Source organism: Cherax quadricarinatus, chromosome 61 (assembly GCF_038502225.1).
Source record: "Cherax quadricarinatus isolate ZL_2023a chromosome 61, ASM3850222v1, whole genome shotgun sequence".
Classification (NCBI taxonomy): Eukaryota; Metazoa; Arthropoda; class Malacostraca; order Decapoda; family Parastacidae; genus Cherax; species Cherax quadricarinatus.
In genome coordinates this window covers 11043633-11063632 of record NC_091352.1, presented here as the reverse complement: position 1 = coordinate 11063632, position 20000 = coordinate 11043633, and the positions used below count along the sequence as shown (strand labels likewise).

The 20000-nt window shown below is 38.6% G+C and overlaps 1 protein-coding gene across 1 annotated transcript in view; it reads right to left on the bottom strand.

Annotated features, from left to right (window-relative positions):
- Positions 1 to 716: 716 nt before the first annotated feature.
- LOC128699365 (transmembrane and immunoglobulin domain-containing protein 1-like) overlaps positions 717 to 20000 on the bottom strand; it is a 152323-nt gene continuing 133039 nt past the window's right edge. Inside the window, exons 5-7 of the mRNA XM_053792037.2 lie at positions 16319 to 16476; positions 15852 to 15975; positions 717 to 2880 (exon numbers count right to left, since the gene is read on the bottom strand). Coding sequence (XP_053648012.1) covers positions 2717 to 2880; positions 15852 to 15975; positions 16319 to 16476 — 446 coding nt within the window. The 3' untranslated portion in view covers positions 717 to 2716. The remainder of the gene's footprint in view (positions 2881 to 15851; positions 15976 to 16318; positions 16477 to 20000) is intronic.

The window sequence follows — 20000 nt, the reverse complement described above, 5'->3', positions numbered from 1 at the left end:
AAAATTATAATATGTTTAAATATTTTTAATAATTTTTTGATATTAATATATAAAAATGTTATATAAAAACTTTTGTTTTTAACATCCGTGGGGGTTTTTTGAGGCAAAGGGCCCTTTTCAGGAGGAAAGAAAAAAATGGGGGGTGTTATAGTTCCCCCAAATTAAATTTTTTTTACTGACGCTTAAGCCCATCCCCAAAAAAAAAATTCCCAAAAAAACCCGGGGAAAAATGAATTTGGGGGAAAAAGTAGAAATTTTCCCCCAAATTTAAAATTAAATTAAATTGGAAAAAAGTTATTAAAAACTTTAAAATTTTGAGCTGCAGATTTTTTTTAATGAAAAATTTTTTTTTGTTTGGAGGGGGTTTGTAAAATGGTTTTTAAAAGGGGGAAAAAATTTTTTCAAGGGGGAAGATAAAATGGTTTAAAAACATACCCCCCAAATTGGTAGAAATTTTACCTAAAACCTTTTTTTTCCCTAATTTTTTTAAATTTTTAAAGGGTAAAAAGGCCAAAAGGGAAAAAAAATTGAAAAATTAATTGGGGTTGGGTTTTTAGGGGTTATTGAAAAAAAGTTTAAATAATCAAAGGGTTTTTAAAAAAAAGGGCCTTTTGGGAAAATTTTTTTAATGAAACTTTCCCTCGGGTTTAAAAAAATCCCTCCATGTTTTCTTTTTAAAATTTTGGCGATTTAAAATTTTAAAACCCAAATATTACCCTGGCCACCTTCCATAATTACGATATTTTGCAATGATTTAGGAGACTGCCCAGCGTTTTATAAGTTGTAATTCAAAGGCGCTTTAAGCAGGGGGAAAAACCTTCATTTTGATATTACTGTCCACTCAGGGTGATCTCAATGGCAGGCAAAATACTGTAATCGGTCAGAGTTTGATGTAACTGCCGGCAGTTACCTTGAAAAATATTTAATCAATATCTTGGTGAGGTTTTCCCTAGAGAACGAGGTGTTCCTGCTTAAGAATATCTCAAGTTACACAGAAAACCCGCAGATACAATGGAGAAAAACTTTTAACGACGTTTCGGTCCGATTGAAACGTCGTCATAAGCATTTATATATGTGCGGATTATTTGTGTAATGTTCCAGTCACGGTATTGTGCCTTTTTATTAATCTTTTAAGATATCTGAGCGGTATATAATAAGTGTATACTAACCAAAACAAAATTTTATTTCTACATGACCGTGGGTGTTGCTCCTGTTTTGCGCAACAAGAGTTGCTTACCTTATTTCAGGAGAGATGAAGATTATGGAATAAAATCTAAGTAATACAGAGTTACTTTTCCCTTGTATCAAGTCTGATTACTTTATACGACTCTCAGACGGGTTTACCCTTCTCCATAAACAACAATCAGGGAAGGAACTTATCGTAATTGACGTTCTTCAGGCGACAGTATTTGGTCTCGTGCTGTTTATAATTTACATATAAGAGATTAATTAGGAAATAAACAGTTATATAACTTTACCGACATTTGAAACTGATCGATAAATTTTTAGACCACAAAGACTTTAAAGCCTTTGATGTGTGGTCAGGGACGTGGTGTAAGAAAATCGCTGTAATCAGTGGGAAGCATCAGGCACCTTGGGGTCATAGAGCGAATGATAAACATGGAGGAAATCAGGTATGATCCGAAGGAGACGGTACCTCCAATTTATTGGATCAAGAGCTGTTTCACCGTCAAAGCACCCGTCTTTCTTCTTCCCTCCCTTGTAGTTTTTTAGCATCGAAAAATTTATGGTCCTAAATCCGCGGAAAAAGAATAAGCGCGTCATAGACTAATTAGTGAAACGGATTGCGATTTTTTTTAGAATTCTTGTTAGAAGAAAAGTGGATACATATCAACGGTATTATACATCGACAAATATGCTGGAAAGACACTATGTGGCTTAATGTATTTTATTGAAACATTTCGCCCACCAGGGATTTCTCAATAAAATGCCATAAACCGCATATTGTCTAATTAACATATAAGAAATGGACCAAGAGTTCATGTTTACGACACACCTAATAGCTAATACTTTATATCAAACATACAAATAACGCAGATACCTAGAAAAAATAACTTATCGGTTATGGTCCCCACTCTAGTAAAGAAAGGTGCTGAAAAACATACGAAGAATGACCGAGGAAAACTGACGCTTCATTCTATGGTTATAGAATAACGGATGAAGTGACTGACATTTGCCAATGAGACAAATAACTGGGAAATAAATGTATTTTAGATGTCAAATTAGGATAGGACTCACACCAGTGTAACGAACGTATATCTGCGTATCAATATACAACTTTCGAATTATTGGCCAAGAGCAAGTTGGTCTTGATAAATGTTGACCCAGATTTATACAGGGAGAGTCATTCCACAACTAGCCTACAAATGGTAGATAAATTAAGGTTTTAATCTGTTTTGGACCATCAAAACTCGACTGATAGTGGTCTAGTTTTATCTCCAATTTATAGGTTATTTGTGAACTGCTTCTGCCTGGGTATTGTGACTCATTCTTCACCTGGACAATATCAACCTTGAAGCTAGAGTGTTGTTAGGCTCGAGGTTGACCTTGGAAGTTACTGACTCAGAAAACACCCGACGATATGACACTGGCTTAATACAAACCTGAACCTCAGTCTCACCCTCTACTCCAGTATAACCTATAGGAACTCCCCGCTTGACTAGTGAAGCTGAGGCCCATATACTGCTAGGAGAGGTCAGTAGCAGCAGCGATGGAGGAGATGGAAGTACCGCTCCGTCGGGAGGCTGGCCAGGAGGCAGGTGATGGAGATTACGAGGAGAATAGCGAGATGAGGACGGGAAGCCTCCCCACCTCCTCCCACTTGCTTTCTCCCGTGCTGCATGGCCGCCGGCTTCTTGCCTGCCGTGAAGAAAAATAATAGGAAAAAATGGAATATTAATGTGAGGAAGAAGCAATGTTGGACTAATGACGCTTTCTGTTAATACCACAAGCACGTAAAGCAGGGCAAAAATACTCAGAGCAGCCTACCGCTATGTTAGGACTTAAGAGATTGTACTTTTATACCGGGAATAGGTTACAACGACAACACTAACACCAGGAAGGGATTATACAGGAAATGGATTCCACCGGGAAAGGGATTATACAGGAAATGGATTCCAGTGGGAAAGAGATTATGCAGGAAATGGATTCCACTGGGAAAGGGATTATACAGGAAATGGATTCCACTGGGAAAGGGATTATACAGGAAATGGATTCCAATGGGAATGGGATTCATCGGGAATGGGTCTGGGAATGAGCTAACCTTCATGGCTTATACTGACCATGGGTTATACTGGGTTACAATGACCAAAGGTTACACTTATGGGTTACACTGGTTATGAGTTAAATTAGTATTCCAACCGGTTTTTACCAAAGGTAAATATAAGTTTTAACAGAAATCAGTGCATTTTAGCATAAAGTTTTCAATGTATATTGTTAGTGGAACCTGTAATGCACATTGTTAGTGTGCATTGTATAGTGCGAAGTATATTATTAGAGTTTTATATATTTTATATGTAGTGTTTACTGTCGTGTGAATACTGTGTTAATTACTATATTGAGTGTATACTGAATAGCTTAAACACTTAGTGTAGTTTATTTAATTAATGAGTAGTGTACATTGTTTATTTTGTATTCTAATGCATATTTATAAATGTTAAGTGTACCTATTATAATATTATGTAGTGTTAGTTCGTAGTGAATATTAGCTTATAATTTTCCCATGATGAAAACAGGTAAGAGGAATATTAATTATTATATAGACATGCTTAACGGCAATTCGCAAACAGGCGAAATTATTTATATGTATAATCAGAATCATATGTAATACCTCGTTTTCAGATAAATAATTTTAATATTAATTCATATATTTGCTTCAATTTTCTTGCAGTACCATGTTAATGGAAGTAATGTGAGGATAGTGTATAAGGATTTACTCTTGTGCCTACCAGACACAAGGAGACTAAAAAAATTTAACCTTGAAGGGAATGCCTTGATGTCGGCGAAGGGCTCTTGATCCAAGGAATTTTAACTAACTTCCACCTCTTCCTTTAAAGCTTTTATCTCAATTTCCCAGGAGCGGTGAAACCCTTCTGGGTTTAAAGCTTCATTATCAGAATAAAATTTCAGCCCCACGAAGAAATTCCTATATAAATCTTTTCTTGTTTCGTTCTCAAATTTCCAAAGACTCTTAATACATCGGTGGTCTCCCTCCAAGGTAAAGCAACTCATAAAAGTAAACACATTCACCATCACTCGGTTGATTTCTTGCCTCCCAAGTGTGCAGATATCACATATGAGATGACCTTGAAGTGCAGTGTGGGCACCGCTCTTCTCCCCTCCAATAATCAAGTCCTGCTAATCCGTTTTATTGAATCCCTTCATGTTAGCTTGCGCACACTCCAACAGCACATCAAATATGTAAAAAAACGCTCGTTTCCCCCAATCTAACACATTCGCAAACTCCTGCTGGAGGCTCGAACCACTACAACCCAAACTCTCCTTCACAACCTCCCTTCAGCCCTTCTCGGGGTGACCTCTACTACTCGTACCTTCCATCCTGGGTTTATACACTATCAGTAATCCTTTTCTGCTCTATCCTCTCTAGATGCTCAAACCATTTTAACCCCTCTTATATGAACTACACATTTCACTGGGAAGCACTAAACCCTAACACACAAATAACCCGCACGTAGAAGAGAGAAGCTTATGACATTTCGGGCCGACTTGGACCACTGAGCCATTCGATCCAAGTCGGCCAGAAACGTCGTCGTAAGCTATATGCGGGATATTTGTGTATTGTTCCAGTCACGGTATTGTGCCTTTTTTGTTCTTTACTAAATTCTAATGGAATGTAATGTACAAGCGCTCAATCCAAAGAGAAGATAGTTCCAATTCTTTGAAAAGAATAGAGCCCTTCGCTGACATCAAGGGAATTTAAGCTTTAAAACATACCACCCGAGCCTTGCTAAAATGATTCTTGCTAAATATGCCAACCTGGCAATTTATGACAGATGTTTCTGTCCAGGACGGATCGAAACATCGACAACATTTCCGCTCTCAATTGAATTGTTTTTGTCACAATACTGAGACTTTTTAATTGTAATAATTCGTCTCATAAGAACAATAACTTTAAAACATATCCATATGACAGTTTTTTTTTTTTAAGACTGGATGATAATTAACAGTACCGACTGAGAGGCACTACTTATGCAAAACATTCCGGGGGAAGAAATATTAAACCCAAAATGAATTATAAACCTTGTTCCTTTGAAAGACAACTTTTTCCACTCATCCACATAAAATTAAAACCTTTGATATTCACATTTTAAATATCTTTCCCCTCAAAAAAAAAAAAACTCAAGAAAATTTTATATAACTCAAAATACGAAAGGGAAAAAAAATAGGTCCTCTCCTGTACTTAGGTCAGGCAAAACAAAATAAAAGGAAGAAGCTCATCTTCTGTGCTTATCTGTGACAAGACAAAAGGAAAAATGTGCTCTTTGTTTTGTCCTAGAGAAAGGTCGGGCTCCGAGGGGGAAAAAATTGTCCAGGACGTTTCGTCAACAATTCCTGTGCCACTCGGGAAGGAAACCAACGTAAGAGGCACTTTTATGCTTCAATTCATCACTGTAAACGGAAAATATCTTGAAGGAGAAGCAGCGTTGAGGGGAGGGGAGAGGTTGAGGGGAGAGGTTGAGGGGAGAGGTTGAGGGGAGAGGTTTAGAGGGGTGTTAGAGGGGTGGAGGGAAAGGGTGGAGACCTTGGAGTAGAGAGTGTAGGAGTGGAGAATGAAGAGGAGCAGAGAGGAGTGAAGGATTCAAAGACGAGGTGGAGCTTGGTTGTATACTGGAGGGAGGGGTGAAGTGGAGTGTGGAGGGAGAGGTGAAATGGAGAGTGGAGGGGGGATGAAATGCAGTGTGGAGGGAGGGATGAAATGGAGAGTGGACGGAGGGGTGTGCATGGACTGAGGAAAGCCGACTGAAGAGAAGGGGAGTGACACCTAGTGGAGTGCAGGAGGAGTGACGTACTAAAGGGCAGGTGGAGTGAGTGGAGTGTGGACTTTCACTTTGGTTAAGGACTTCAGCGACTACCTTCATTATTTGACCTAGGTTATGTATATTTGCCAAACAACGAACGAGGAGAGTAATTGTGTGTGTGTGTGTGTGTGTGTGTGTGAGAGAGAGAGAGAGAGAGAGAGAGAGAGAGAGAGAGAGAGAGAGAGAGAGAGAGGGAGGGGGAGCCTTCCAGAAGTTGCAATCTACACAAGCACGCGGTGGTCGAGTTTCAGCGACACTAAATGAATATAAGTGATAGTCCAGATGTCTGGACCCATAAAAAAAAATAAACAGATTACAATTACCTCATTTATTATCTGTATTAGATTCCCTTAACAGTCACAGTTATACAAATGTCAGTTAATAAAAAAATATCTGTAACGTATGAAAGATACCAAACTGCACCTTCATTAACTCTATGTTTTGATACTCGGTACAAGTTAGAGATTGAATCTGATTGCTTCACAATAATAATAATAATAATAATAATAATAATAATAATAATAATAATAATAATAATAATAGAGGTCGGGGCAATGCTCTAAATAATTATTTAACTCTTGCAATGAATTTCAATGTAAACGGAATTTTATGCTTCTATACAGTTTTTTTTTTGGCTGCTCACGCAATTAATTCAATAGGTACGTTTTCACTGAACAAATTATTAAGCCAATACGTAGAGATTGTGAGTTTTTGGTAGCACAAACGCATGTAGGTAAGGATGAGAGAGAGAGAGAGAGAGAGAGAGAGAGAGAGAGAGAGAGAGAGAGAGAGAGAGAGAGAGAGAGAGAGAGAGAGAGAGAGAGAGAGAGAGAGAGAGAGAGAGTCATTGTGCAGAAGCATGCACCTCTTGGGCGTGCTCATGTATAAAGGATAAACGAATTTTCCTACCCGTTGAGAGAGGAATTTTCCTGATGTGAAGGGCATAAACGGATTTACTCTTTGTTGGGAGCGGAATGGTCGGGTCGTCCTCTGCTGGCGAAGTGGGCAAGTGGATTTATTGTGCGCAATGTGGGGTGTACTGTTGTGGGTGTAGTGCTGGGGGGTGTAGTGTTGTGGGTGTACTGCTGGGGGTGTAGTGTTGTGGGTGTACTGCTGGGGGTGTAGTGTTGTGGGTGTACTGCTGTGGGTGTAGTGTTGGGGGTGTAGTGTTGTGGGTGTACTGTTGTGGGTGTACTGTTGGGGGTGTACTGTTGGGGGTGTAGTGTTGGGGTGTAGTGTTGGGGTGTAGTGTTGGGGGTGTAGTGTTGGGGTGTACTGTTGGGGGTGTAGTGTTGGGGTGTACTGTTGGGGGTGTAGTGTTGTGGGTGTACTGTTGGGGGTGTAGTGTTGTGGGTGTAGTGTTGTGGGTGTAGTGTTGGAGGTGTAGTGTTGTGGGTGTAGTGTTGTGGGTGTAGTGTTGGAGGTGTAGTGTTGGGGGTGTAGTGTTGGGGTGTACTGTTGTGGGTGTAGTGTTGTGGGTGTACTGCTGTGGGTGTAGTGCTGGGGGTGTAGTGTTGGGGGTGTACTGCTGTGGGTGTAGTGTTGGGGGTGTACTGCTGTGGGTGTAGTGTTGGGGGTGTACTGCTGTGGGTGTAGTGTTGGGGGTGTACTGTTGTGGGTGTACTGTTGTGGGTGTAGTGCTGGGGGTGTAGTGTTGTGGGTGTACTGCTGTGGGTGTAGTGTTGGGGGTGTAGTGTTGTGGGTGTAGTGTTGGGGTGTAGTGTTGGGGGTGTACTGCTGTGGGTGTAGTGTGGGGGTGTACTGTTGGGGGTGTAGTGTTGGGTGTGTAGTATAAACGTCTAATGTAGGGGTGTAGTGTAGGAGTATATAGTGTAGGGATTGCAATGGTTTGTGGGAAGTGTAGTAGTATGTGGGATAGCAGTGGTGTGCGTGGGGGGAGGCAAATAATGGAGTGGGTATGTGAGTGGGTATAATGGTGTGTGAAGGAGTAATGGTGAGTTGGAGTGGTGTGTGTGTGTGTGTGTGTGTGTGTGTGTGTGTGTGTGTGTGTGTGTGTGTGTGTGTGTGTGTGTGTAGTGGGTATATTGGGGGTGTAGTGATGCATTACGGAACAGTGGAAGTTAGGGGTAGTGTGCACATAGTGGTGTGGTTAAGTATAAAGTCGTGGGGAAGGTTATCCTTGTATCGAAGTCTGTGCAACTGTGTACAAGATGTTCTGGTATATAGGGAGGTGTTGTGATGCTGGGTATACAAGTATAATAGTTTGCTAACTTGTTACTAGTTTTGTTAACGCTTTCTTAGTTATATGAACATTCAGATAATAACGTACTAGAGACAAATGAAATTGTAAAATAAATACAGTGAAAGGTTGTAGCACCACGGCCACAATAAAACATAAGATAACACAGGAAGAGGATAAATACAGAAAACACAAACTGAAAGCAAAATACAGAGAAGACAATAAGAGAAGACAGTATCAATATCCGTGGTTATATGATTGCAGGAACCCAGGGAACTGTGGGACACAAACAGTTCTAGGACACACAAATTAACACTAACAAGTTCATTCGCAACATATACGAAACGCTCATTAAAACCACGACGCAAGAAAATAAAACTGTTTGAAATGTCCGCAAAACATTACAAAAAACATACTTGAAAAAACAGCACTATTACAATTTGTATATCAAACGCATTAAAAAAATACTGAAATGCCGTAGCGGTTCCCAGTTGATCATAAAACCTATGTTAAATCCTAGAAAAATCGTAGCTCATGATATATTAGTAAAATGTATTTCACAGTAATTCGTAAAAGGCAGAGAAGCAGTATTCGCTTTAAGTATGTTTTTATTGGTGGGATGAGAGTGCAATTTCCTCAATCGACAGAAAATCATCACAGTGACAATTTCTGTGGAAAATGAGCATTAGACGCTCATTTCCACACTGGCTCCGTACACGGAGTTGTGTGAAGCATAAGTGGCTTGAACCTCCTTCCTAGAACTGACTTTCTTCTTTCCCTTCATAACTTCCTGACTCTGGCAGTGTTTGTAAGACTGTCCGTTGACAGGAGCTTCCTGCTCGTAAATAATGAACTTCTAGTCGGGACCACTTCTTTCTCAGAGTACTAACCGATACTTGGGTTTGTAAATCAATTTCAATTTGTATTTTCGAACGTTACAGAATGAGTGCATTTTAGTAATTACATAGCAAATGTATAACAAAGTGGAACATTCACGCGGAAGACATATTAAGTTCATAGTCAACATTCGCTAAATGAGAAGTATATAGGCAGTTGGGATGTGAACAACCTGACTTTGCACATTCCAGAGCCACCACACTGCACATTTCTACTCAGAGTACAGCAGTTGCAATGAGGCCGGCTCCTTGTGACTTCCCTCTAACGATTCAACTCTCAGCCACAAACCTCACGATCTTTTTTCCTCCTCACTCCATTTTTGATCAACGAAGAGCTAAACCATGAGGAGCATATTATGTCAGGGGAATGAGAGGTTATCAGGTTCGATCCCAGGAGAGACTAGGTTCATATCTTTGACTCAAGAGCCCTTCACGAACATCAAGGCACCTTGAAGCTTCCCCTCGCTGGTGCAACCAGAATTCACGCTCGTAATTCTGGAGGTCGGAATACATGTAGCTGCTGGTATAGTATAACGTTACTGAAGCGCTAATATGAGACGATCTTAAAGTCTCTGATCTCAGCACAGACCGAGAACCAAGGTTTCCTTAGGAGTGATGGGTAACTACCCGATGAATCCCTTAATAGGGAAGGACGTGCACAGAACGTCTAAGTGAGGACGTGAGATGGTTGAGAGGTCTGAACAGCACTTTGGCCTGCCAGATTACTCGATTTTCTTGCCATTAAATATAAGAAAAAACAAACATGCTTAACAATATCTCAAGAAAACTAAGAAAAATATGAACTACTAAAACAAAATATACACCATGTTACGAAAAACCATAATCAGTTAGAACCTCATGAATGTTAAAAAACTTGCTTAAAATTTCTCCGAGGTCCCAGGAGGCACTCAGTAATTATGAAAACTACGACGTAAGGAAAATTTTAAAGCTGTTGTCAGTTAAAAATTGTGCACTAATCCCCAGCACACTGCAAATTACGCAGAGTTTTAAGCACTCACGCTCAGAAGTCCAACGAAAGAAGCTGTGTATGTACACCCTATCCCAATCTACGGAAATCAGTCCTAGGTGCGGCACTATCTGATTTCTACATCCACCGCCATCCACCTTCCACTCAAAAACAAATTTTTCATAGAGAACGTGTTAATGTTGCATATTAAATGGAAATTAGTTGTGCTGTATATTGAATGACTATGCAACTGAAAATACCGCAATTTGAATAACAAATACAACTACATTATTGTGTAAATTAATTGGGACAAGAGTAAGTTTTGTGATTATCTCATGTCTTAGTCTCCAGTTTAATTATTATACTTTGGACTCTCTCTTCACTAGAGTTTACTACCGACTTCTGGGAACCATCCGGCTGTGGTGTTATTATTGCTACAACAGCTGTTGTTCTATAAGGTTATTCCTGGAAGCATGCTCCATGAGTGAATGTAGTTTCGGCAAATTCTCCCCCTTTAATTCAGGATTACTGCTAAAATTCATGATGGATGTTACACCTAGGAAGCGTGCAAGTATTGCAGCTCAGAGAAAGCTAATTTGAGTATCAGACAGATCGCCGAAAATTTGAGCCTAGCAAAGTCAACCGATGGTCGGATTCTGAAGAGAGCTGACGACACTGGTGATTGTGGAGCGCTGCATCCAGGAAGATGTGAAAGAAAACGCAAAACACCTTACGATGACAAAATTATCTTAAGTAATAGTGTGAAGGATCCAAAGAAAATCACCAAAGATCTACAGAGAGATTTGGCTCCTTGAAGTTGGCAGAACTGCCAGAAAGCCGGCAAAGAATCATTGACTGCTGCGGAGGGTACTCGATCATACGAGATGGACGACAGACGAATGAAGAAAAGTTATATTTTAAAATGAGGCGCAGTTTGAAGTACAGGGGTAGCGAGACGGAATGGATACATTTGACAAGCGCCAAAACACCCATCTGAGATGTTTTGGGGTAGTTTTACTTCTAAAGGCTCTGGATGGCCTGTTATTAAGGGAACGAAGAACAATGACAAATACAAGGCAATCCTGATAATTCATTTGCTTCCCACTGCACACAGAGATTTTCCTGAGGGAGAAGGCATTTTCCAGCAGGATCTTGATCCATGCCACACTTCCAGAAAAATGCTGACATTTCTCAAAGAGATTGGGCTAAGCGTTCTAAACTGGCCTGGAAACTCTTCTGACCTCAACCCAACTGAGAATCGACTGGCAATAACCAAACGCAGGATCGTGGAGAAGCTAACTGCTGCTGTTATTATGACCTGGTACCACGACGAACAGCTTGCCAAGTGTTTATAAAAGCAAAGGGTTGTCATATCACCTATTAAATCAATTATCTGTCATATCATTGCCGTGTATTTTTCAAATAAGCATTAATTTTCCAAATAAATGTTTTATTTCACCACTGTACTAATTATCATACACAAAACTGTATTAATATCTTATGTTGAATATCAATACAACTATTAATATCTTATGTTGAATAACAATACAACTATTAATGTTTTATGTTGAATAACAATACAACTATTAATGTTTTATGTTGAATAACAATACAACTATTAATGTTTTATGTTGAATATCAATACAACTATTAATGTTTTATGTTGAATATCAATACAACTATTAATGTTTTATGTTGAATATCAATACAACTATTAATGTTTTATGTTGAATATCAATACAACTATTAATGTCTTATGTTGAATATCAATACAACTATTAATGTTTTATGTTGAATATCAATACAACTATTAATGTCTTATGTTGAATATCAATACAACTATTAATGTTTTATGTTGAATATCAATACAACTATTAATGTCTTATGTTGAATATCAATACAACTATTAATGTCTTATGTTGAATATCAATACAACTATTAATGTTTTATGTTGAATATCAATACAACTATTAACATTGAATAACAATACAACTATTAACATTTTACAATGAATAACAATTCAACATTTGATGCATCATATTTAAAGGTAATACAACTATCATTACTGAAGCCATGGGTCAGTTTCAGCTTGTATAGCTAATACAAATATTTACCCGTAATTATTATTTTGAATTAATCGAGTATTTTGTTTATCAGTTTGTTTGCTAGACTTAATACTTTGTTACGAATAGTGATAATTGATGTTAATTACAGTGATAACTAAGGTTAATTACATTGTTAATTGAGGTTACAGTAATAACTGAGGTTAATTACATGGATAAATCAGGTTAATTACATTGATAAATCAGGTTAGTTATAACTGAAGTTCATTAGAAATAACAGACTAATTAGGGGAAAAAACCATAGTCAGTGATAAACGAGGCTCATTACAGTGATAACCAAAATTAATTACAGCAAAACCGATGTTACAGTGATAAATAAGGCTAAATTGATAGCTGATGTTAACTGCAGTGAGAGGTTACAGTAATAGAGTTTAATTACAGCGATAACTAAAGTTAATTACAGCGATAATTTAGGTTAATTATATAGTGACAACTGAACTTGTATACAGTGATAACCGAGTTTTATATTATGATAAGCGAGGCTAATTTACGAGTCTCAGATTACGATTTGTGTGCGCGCGTGTCGGTCCAGAAAGTTATAATCCTCTATCTATACATGGGGGAGGTCGAGTCTCGGCTCCTGACTCCGTCTCCTAAACGCCACACTTCCTGCTTTAGCGATTCATAACCCCCAAGTGGCCAATCATTGAATAAATATTACATATTATGTCACTGGCTCTTATTTCACTTCCTTCTATGCCACACTGTTTTAGTTCCTATGAGTATTTTTTTTTTTACGTACTGAGAATCTCTCTTCCAAAACTTGCGCTTGAAAAAGGTTAAATTTACCTTTAGTCTTTCATCGTGGCTAATTATCCTTCATTCCGGATCCAGCCTTGTGGCGAACCTCTGAACCAGTCAAGTACATACATTATCAACTGATGGATCCAGGCTGATGCTACATATTCAATGACTGGCCTGACATTCACTGTTAATAGATTCTTGTTTAGTTTTCTGAAAGTGGTCTCTCGCTAACCAGTTTTACTAAATGTTTGATGTGGCATTCATTCCTTGTGGCATTTTTCCCATGTTTGTGACTACTTTCTGCAAAGTTTTGAAAGTGATGCTGCATCTCTGATATCTTTTTCCGTAAACATTTTTACTTTGCTCGAGATGTAGCTCCTGTTACCTCCTATAGCATCCTTTCCCAATGTTCTACAATTTTGAAAATAACACAGTGTTGTATCTAAAACATCTCGTACATGAGTGGATTTTTTTGTGTGTGTATCCAACACTGTCAACGTTGAGCTGTTTGTTGCAGTCCGGGTGTTTGCTTGTGTTGCAAGTCCTGTGCAGCCTTGCAACTTTAGGTAACCGATCAGATGAGATACAAGACATCATTTGAGTATTTTTCAGAAAAAAATAACTAATGTATGTTTACCTACTTAAACTATCTTCGTAATAAAAAAAAATTATATCCAAATATTCATAACTCGCATAATGGAAGATATAAAGGTGCAACTTGCAATATTAAAAATAAAACACTACAACAAATTTTTCAGTAATTGCTTGCAATCATTTTAAAATATGAAAAGACAAATATTTACCTAAAATTGCGAGGTAGACTGGAAACAATAATCCATGAATATAATGAAGGCAATTCAAATAGCCGAGTTGTCAATGACGGATACTTGTGTGTTTTCCCGTGTTTCAAAACACCCGGGAAAAGTTAAACCAGAAATGTTTAAGATATACATATAAAACGAATGTTTGGTTTCAGTCTGAGACTCATCAGGCCGGCCATGCATGCGTTTTTTTTTTTTTTTAATATTTATTGTATTTTCACCTTAGATTTTATGTCACTGACGAGCAAATATCGGGGAGTGTTAAGCGTTGTGACACACTTTTAGCTGAGCAAATAAACGCGAAGTTAAATGAATTTGCGTTTATACATTTCAATATGGAGATATATATACAAACATGCAGATAAATTTATGGATTAGCATTTAACACGTTTTATCTCACGTTTTGAATGAAATGAAAAAATGTATAAATATATTCCATATGCAGTACTAAGTGCACAGAAAAATATACCTGCCTACTCCCCCCCCCCTGGACCACCACCACACACAGTGGAATAGTCTGGAGAGTGATGTAGTGGACGCAGGATCCATACATGGCTTTAAGAAGAGGTATGATAAAGCTCATGGAGCAGGGGGAGAGTGGACCTAGTAGCGACCAGTGAAGAGGCGGGGCCAGGAGCTATGAATCGACCCCTGCCACCACAATTAGGCGAGTGCAATTAGAGTACACACACACACACAGGATCCATACATAGCTTTAAGAAGTAGTACGATAAAGCTCTAGGAGGAAGGACAGAGTGGACCAAGTAGCGGCCAACGAAGAGGCGGGACCAAGAGCTATGATCGACCCCTACAACCACAAATGAGTACACACATTGTTTAAAGTGCATTAATGTAAAGAGAGAAACCCACTTTTAAAACCATACTGACACATGCGGATATAATCAGCTCGAGGTGGCCTTGTTAGCCCCTATAATTAAGAACCTGTTTAACAAGTCTGGTTGCAAGAATAGCGAGCGTCTCGATTACCTGACAGAAGATCGAGCCTCCAATATTCTTTGAGCTGAAGGCGGGTCTCCTTTCCTGCCACACACGCACGCGCAGTTTCATTAAATCGAAAATGGAATATGACATATGTTGAAGGGGAAGTGCTAAATCTGTATGGAATGGCTGAAGTATATTATATCATGAGAGGAATGTGACAGTAGTGTGATGTGCATAGAAAAAATAAACAAAAATTCTATACATCCTACAAAATACCTCCCAAAGTTAAAAAAAAAAAAAAAAAAACTGATATGCCTTCGTTGTCTGACAAGAGAGACTTGAGAACCACATAAAAAAACTATACAAGGATATGCAAATATTATATGCAAATTTTAACGCCATCAATACGAAGAGCTGCAAGCTACGTACGTTTAAGAACGACATCCAGGCACCTCAACACAGTCTTTCGTAACTGTTATCCTCATATTTATTATTTTCAATATTTTCTTTCCTCTCTCGTTCTCTTTAATATTCCACTTCTCAACGAGCGGGTTCTTTCCTCTCTCGTTCCATTTAACGTTCAATAGGATGGACTTGATGGGGATGGACTTGTTCTTGTCTGACCTTTAGCTGACGTTTAGAACCCCTTCAGGACCCTGTGTATAACCTCTGGCGTACCAACAGAGTAAGCAACACCAGCGTGGAGCCTTCACCCCAATACACACACGCAGAAACTACAAAAAAATCAAACTACTCCAGGAGTACTGAATGGCCAAGACAAATTACTGACACATCCTTACAAATCTGGAGATGAAACTCAGGATATGATCATGATGTACAATATACTCAGAAAACGAGAAACTGAAAGAAGTGAATAGAAGAAATAAATCATTACAGCAAATTCGTTTACAGTAACTGCTTGCAATCATTCATGGAGAACGCTAATGCTACAAGTCACTAAGATGGAACGATGTACTAAGTTTGTGGGAAAATCCCTATTAATACTAATAAACACTAATAAACTGGGAGAAAATCCCTGAATAATAATTATATATATATAATAATACAATAAAAATAATAAATTCCAATAAGAACTGACCTGTGACGACGTGTACAGTAACGTTGGCAGGGGTAGCCAAGTGGGGCTGACAGGAGTAGGTACCCGCGTCAGAGGGACGAACACGTGTCACCACCAGACTGCTGGTGAAGTTTTGGTGATGCACCTGCCAGGGAGGAGAGACCGCGGAGTGTTAGCGACATCCCTTATGGAGAACAGGTTCTGTGAGTGACAGGTGCTACGGTGTGAGCGACAGGTGTTATGGTGTGAGCGACATGTTATAGTGTGTTTGATGCTACTTATTATTACCGCTATTAGTGATATTAAATTTACCTGATATTAGTAAATTTTGTCTTTTATAAAGTGTGTTAGAGGGAGAGGGAGAGAGAGAGAGAGAGAGAGAGAGAGAGAGAGAGAGAGAGAGAGAGAGAGAGAGAGAGAGAGAGAGAGAGAGAGAGAGAGAATCAACATAACACATTCCAAGTGGAAAAATAACTGAAAAAGCTTACTTCAAGTGCGTGTTGGCCGTAGTTAACCATGGTTGAGTTGTGGTACCAAAAGATGTAAACTGGGGGGGCGACAGCGTGCTTCACCTGGCACTCCAGTGCCAGCTTTGAGCCTTCCTCAATATGAACCTCACTCGGCCCGTTCACCACTGCTTCGGCCTCTGTCGAAAAATAAAATAAAAAGAGTCAAAACATGAAAATATGCCATACAGCACACACAGGCTAAGTGTTCATTGACAAGTGCCTATGACAACTCACACACACACACACACACACACACATACACACACACACACACACACACACACACACTCGACTGTTAAACTTCCTGTCGAAAAACAGTTTTCCTGTATGGTGGAAGATTTTCCCCTCCATACCAAAAATAAACGTAATTGACGTTATTTTCCTACCAGTGACTTTTACACACCCTCCCCGCCACTCATTTTTCTCCAGCACGAGAGAAAAGAGAGGGGGGAAAAATAACTTTTTGCATGACAGAGCATCTATCATCTTTCTCTTTTTTATCCCTATAAGGTGAAAAATTGTATACCAACTTAATTTTTACGTTAACTGCATGCGAACACTAACAATGTATGAACCAATAGGAGCAAAGAAGGAAAAAAATATATTTTTCCAAAGAATACATCGTTGAAATTACTTTTTTTTAAATATACATCAATATTTAAACCAGCTTAATTTTGAGAAAATTTTGTAAAAAACCTCAATAAATTTACTCCGAAGGAAAAATAAAGTTAGGAACGGGACTTTATCTCTGCAAGAAGGATAATTCCTTCTGTGTAGATGCTAATAATGTCTCTAAATTTTCACTAAAATTAAAAAAAACTTCTAGCATTAAGCAAAAATCAGGGTCTATTGAACAAAATTCATCAAAACTGGACAAAAATTCATTAAAACTGAACAAAAATTCAAGTACCGAACAAAAGTTCATCAAAACTGAACAAAAATTCAAGTAGCGAACAAAAGTTCATCAAAACTGAACAAAAATTCATCAAAACTGAACAAAAATTTATCAAAACTGAACAAAAATTCAAGTACCGAACAAAAATTCATCAAAACTGAACAAAAATTCAAGTACCGAACAAAAGTTCATCAAAACTGAACAAAAATTCAAGTACCGAACAAAAGTTCATCAAAACTGAACAAAAATTCATCAAAACTGAACAAAAATTCATCAAAACTGAACAAAAATTCAAGTACCGAACAAAAATTCATCATAACTGAACAAAAATTCAAGTACCGAACAAAAGTTCATCAAAACTGAACAAAAATTCATCAAAACTGAACAAAAATTCATCAAAACTGAACAAAAATTCAAGTACCGAACAAAAATTCATCATAACTGAACAAAAATTCAAGTACCGAACAAAAGTTCATCAAAACTGAACAAAAATTCATCAAAACTGAACAAAAATTCAAGTACCGAGACAAAATCTACCAAAACGAATGTTTTGGTAGATTTATACCAAATTATACCAAAACGAATGTTTTGGTATAATTCACCAAGACTACACTGCCGAGAATGGAATAAAAAACACAAATCTCCGTTTATCTGAAAGAGGAATCACCGCCCCTTAACACACTTCTTGGAAGTGAGGAGGACTGTATCCTTAGTTCCTTTTAACAAGGAGGAAATGATCATAGCTACATTCCACAATTCACGAAGAGCTCACACCTGAAGAGGAAACTTATTAAGACGACGTTTCGGTCCGTCCTGGGCCATTATCAAGTCGGGATGGAAACTTCGTCTGAAGATTAGTAAGTGTCGGTTGTGTGCGCGAAATGTTCCAGTTACGGCATTATGGCTTTCATTATTCCTGCTTAACACATCCGGAGAGAGGGAGAGAAAGGAAATACACATAACCTTAGCTCCTTTAATGCTCCTTCAGCCAGTGAGACAAAGATTTGCAGTATTATCCTTAAGTACGTAGTAGTAGTGAGACAGTTGAAGAATAGAAGTCGGAGCATCATAACCAATTCAGAAATAAACTGATCTGATGAAGATCTTTTAACGTTTCGGTCCGTCATGAAGAATTATCAAGTCTGTGTGAAAGGACGCTGTTGGTGAAGGACTTTTATTTTCCCATTCATACTTTAAATAGTATGGGTAAAAGGCCTCATCTTACCGAGGGGACTGAAATTTCCTCAGAGGAAGAATAAAATCTCCTAATCTTGTAGCGTCAAAGAAATTCCCTCACGCTCTTGAGACTGAGGACAATCCAGTCCTCGAGTGAATGGAAGTGGTGGGCAGGAAGACTGCCTTTCACTGCTAGCTAATAAAAATAAACCAAAGGAATCAACCAAAATAAATCAAAATTAAAATCTAAGAAAAAATACGAAAATTTCGCCTGTCATTCACTTGGATTGGCAAGAAATGAAAATTAAAACAAAAGTATCGTAAAATCAGAAAAAAATAAAACGAGTTAAAAGTTTCTCTCCAGAATTTTGCAGGGAAAATTCATCATCTCGCGCATAATGCAGCGTCGTCGTCAGCCTCTCAAGGAGGAGATGAATATATTTTTCTCTCACTTGTCCAGAAAATATCGAGCACTACATATTTCGAGGAAAAAATCTCCAGAGGAGAATAAAAGCTTTGTCTAGTCTTCATTATAATGAAATAAGGAGAAACTTGCTTTAAATGTGATTTTTGTTTATATGGGGTTAATTAGAAGTGAACTTGTTAGGATAACATGTTAAAACAAAGACGGTTTACAACAGTTGAGTATGTCTATTTGCCTATACAGTAGGGTTCTTTACCTCTAGACTACCACTGTCTCTGTATACTGTCACCTCTGTATCCAACTGAAGAAACCTACTGTGTACCTGAAGGATAATTGAAGGATACTTCCGAGGGGTCAGTTCCCCCGCGACCTCGTCCCAGCCCAGCCGAAATGTTTCAGAAATAGATACCTAACAACTGCCTTTATATTACTCGTCTACATGTAGGTATTGTGTCCAGTTATAATGGAACTCACAATTTTCACTATCTCTCAGCTTTTCCCTTTTCCCCCGTCCCTCCTCTTTAAACTAGACCAAAATTTTACATTTTAAAAATTAAAACGATAATTTGTAAGAGAACACGCGACAACACACGCATAACCGCATTATGCAGATCCAAATTTGTAAAAAGTAGACACACACACACACACACAAGGAAAGGAGCTATGAATCGACCCCTGCAACCACAATTAGGTGAGTACACAACACGTGCGCGCGCGCACACACGCGCGCGCGCTCGCACACACACACACACACACACACACACACACACACACACACACACACACACACACACACACACAGGGAAAGGAGCTATGAATCGACCCCTGCAACCACAATTAGGTGAGTACACAATAACACGTGCGCACACGCGCGCACACACACACACACACACACACACACACACACACACACACACACACACACAAATATGCGAGAAAAGAGGATAGTAATGGCCTTGATCTGCCTATCGCTGATGCGAGGCAGTTTGGGGTCAAACTGCCGTCCCACTGGAGGTGAGGCGAGCAAGCTACCGTCACACCACAGGCATTAAAGCAGATGTAACAGGGAACGCTTACTGAATTCACCGGGTTGTAAATTTCCCAAGCGATTTAGTTTATTACACCATTGGGGAAGTACAGCGGCCTGGAAAGTGTGACCACAAGCT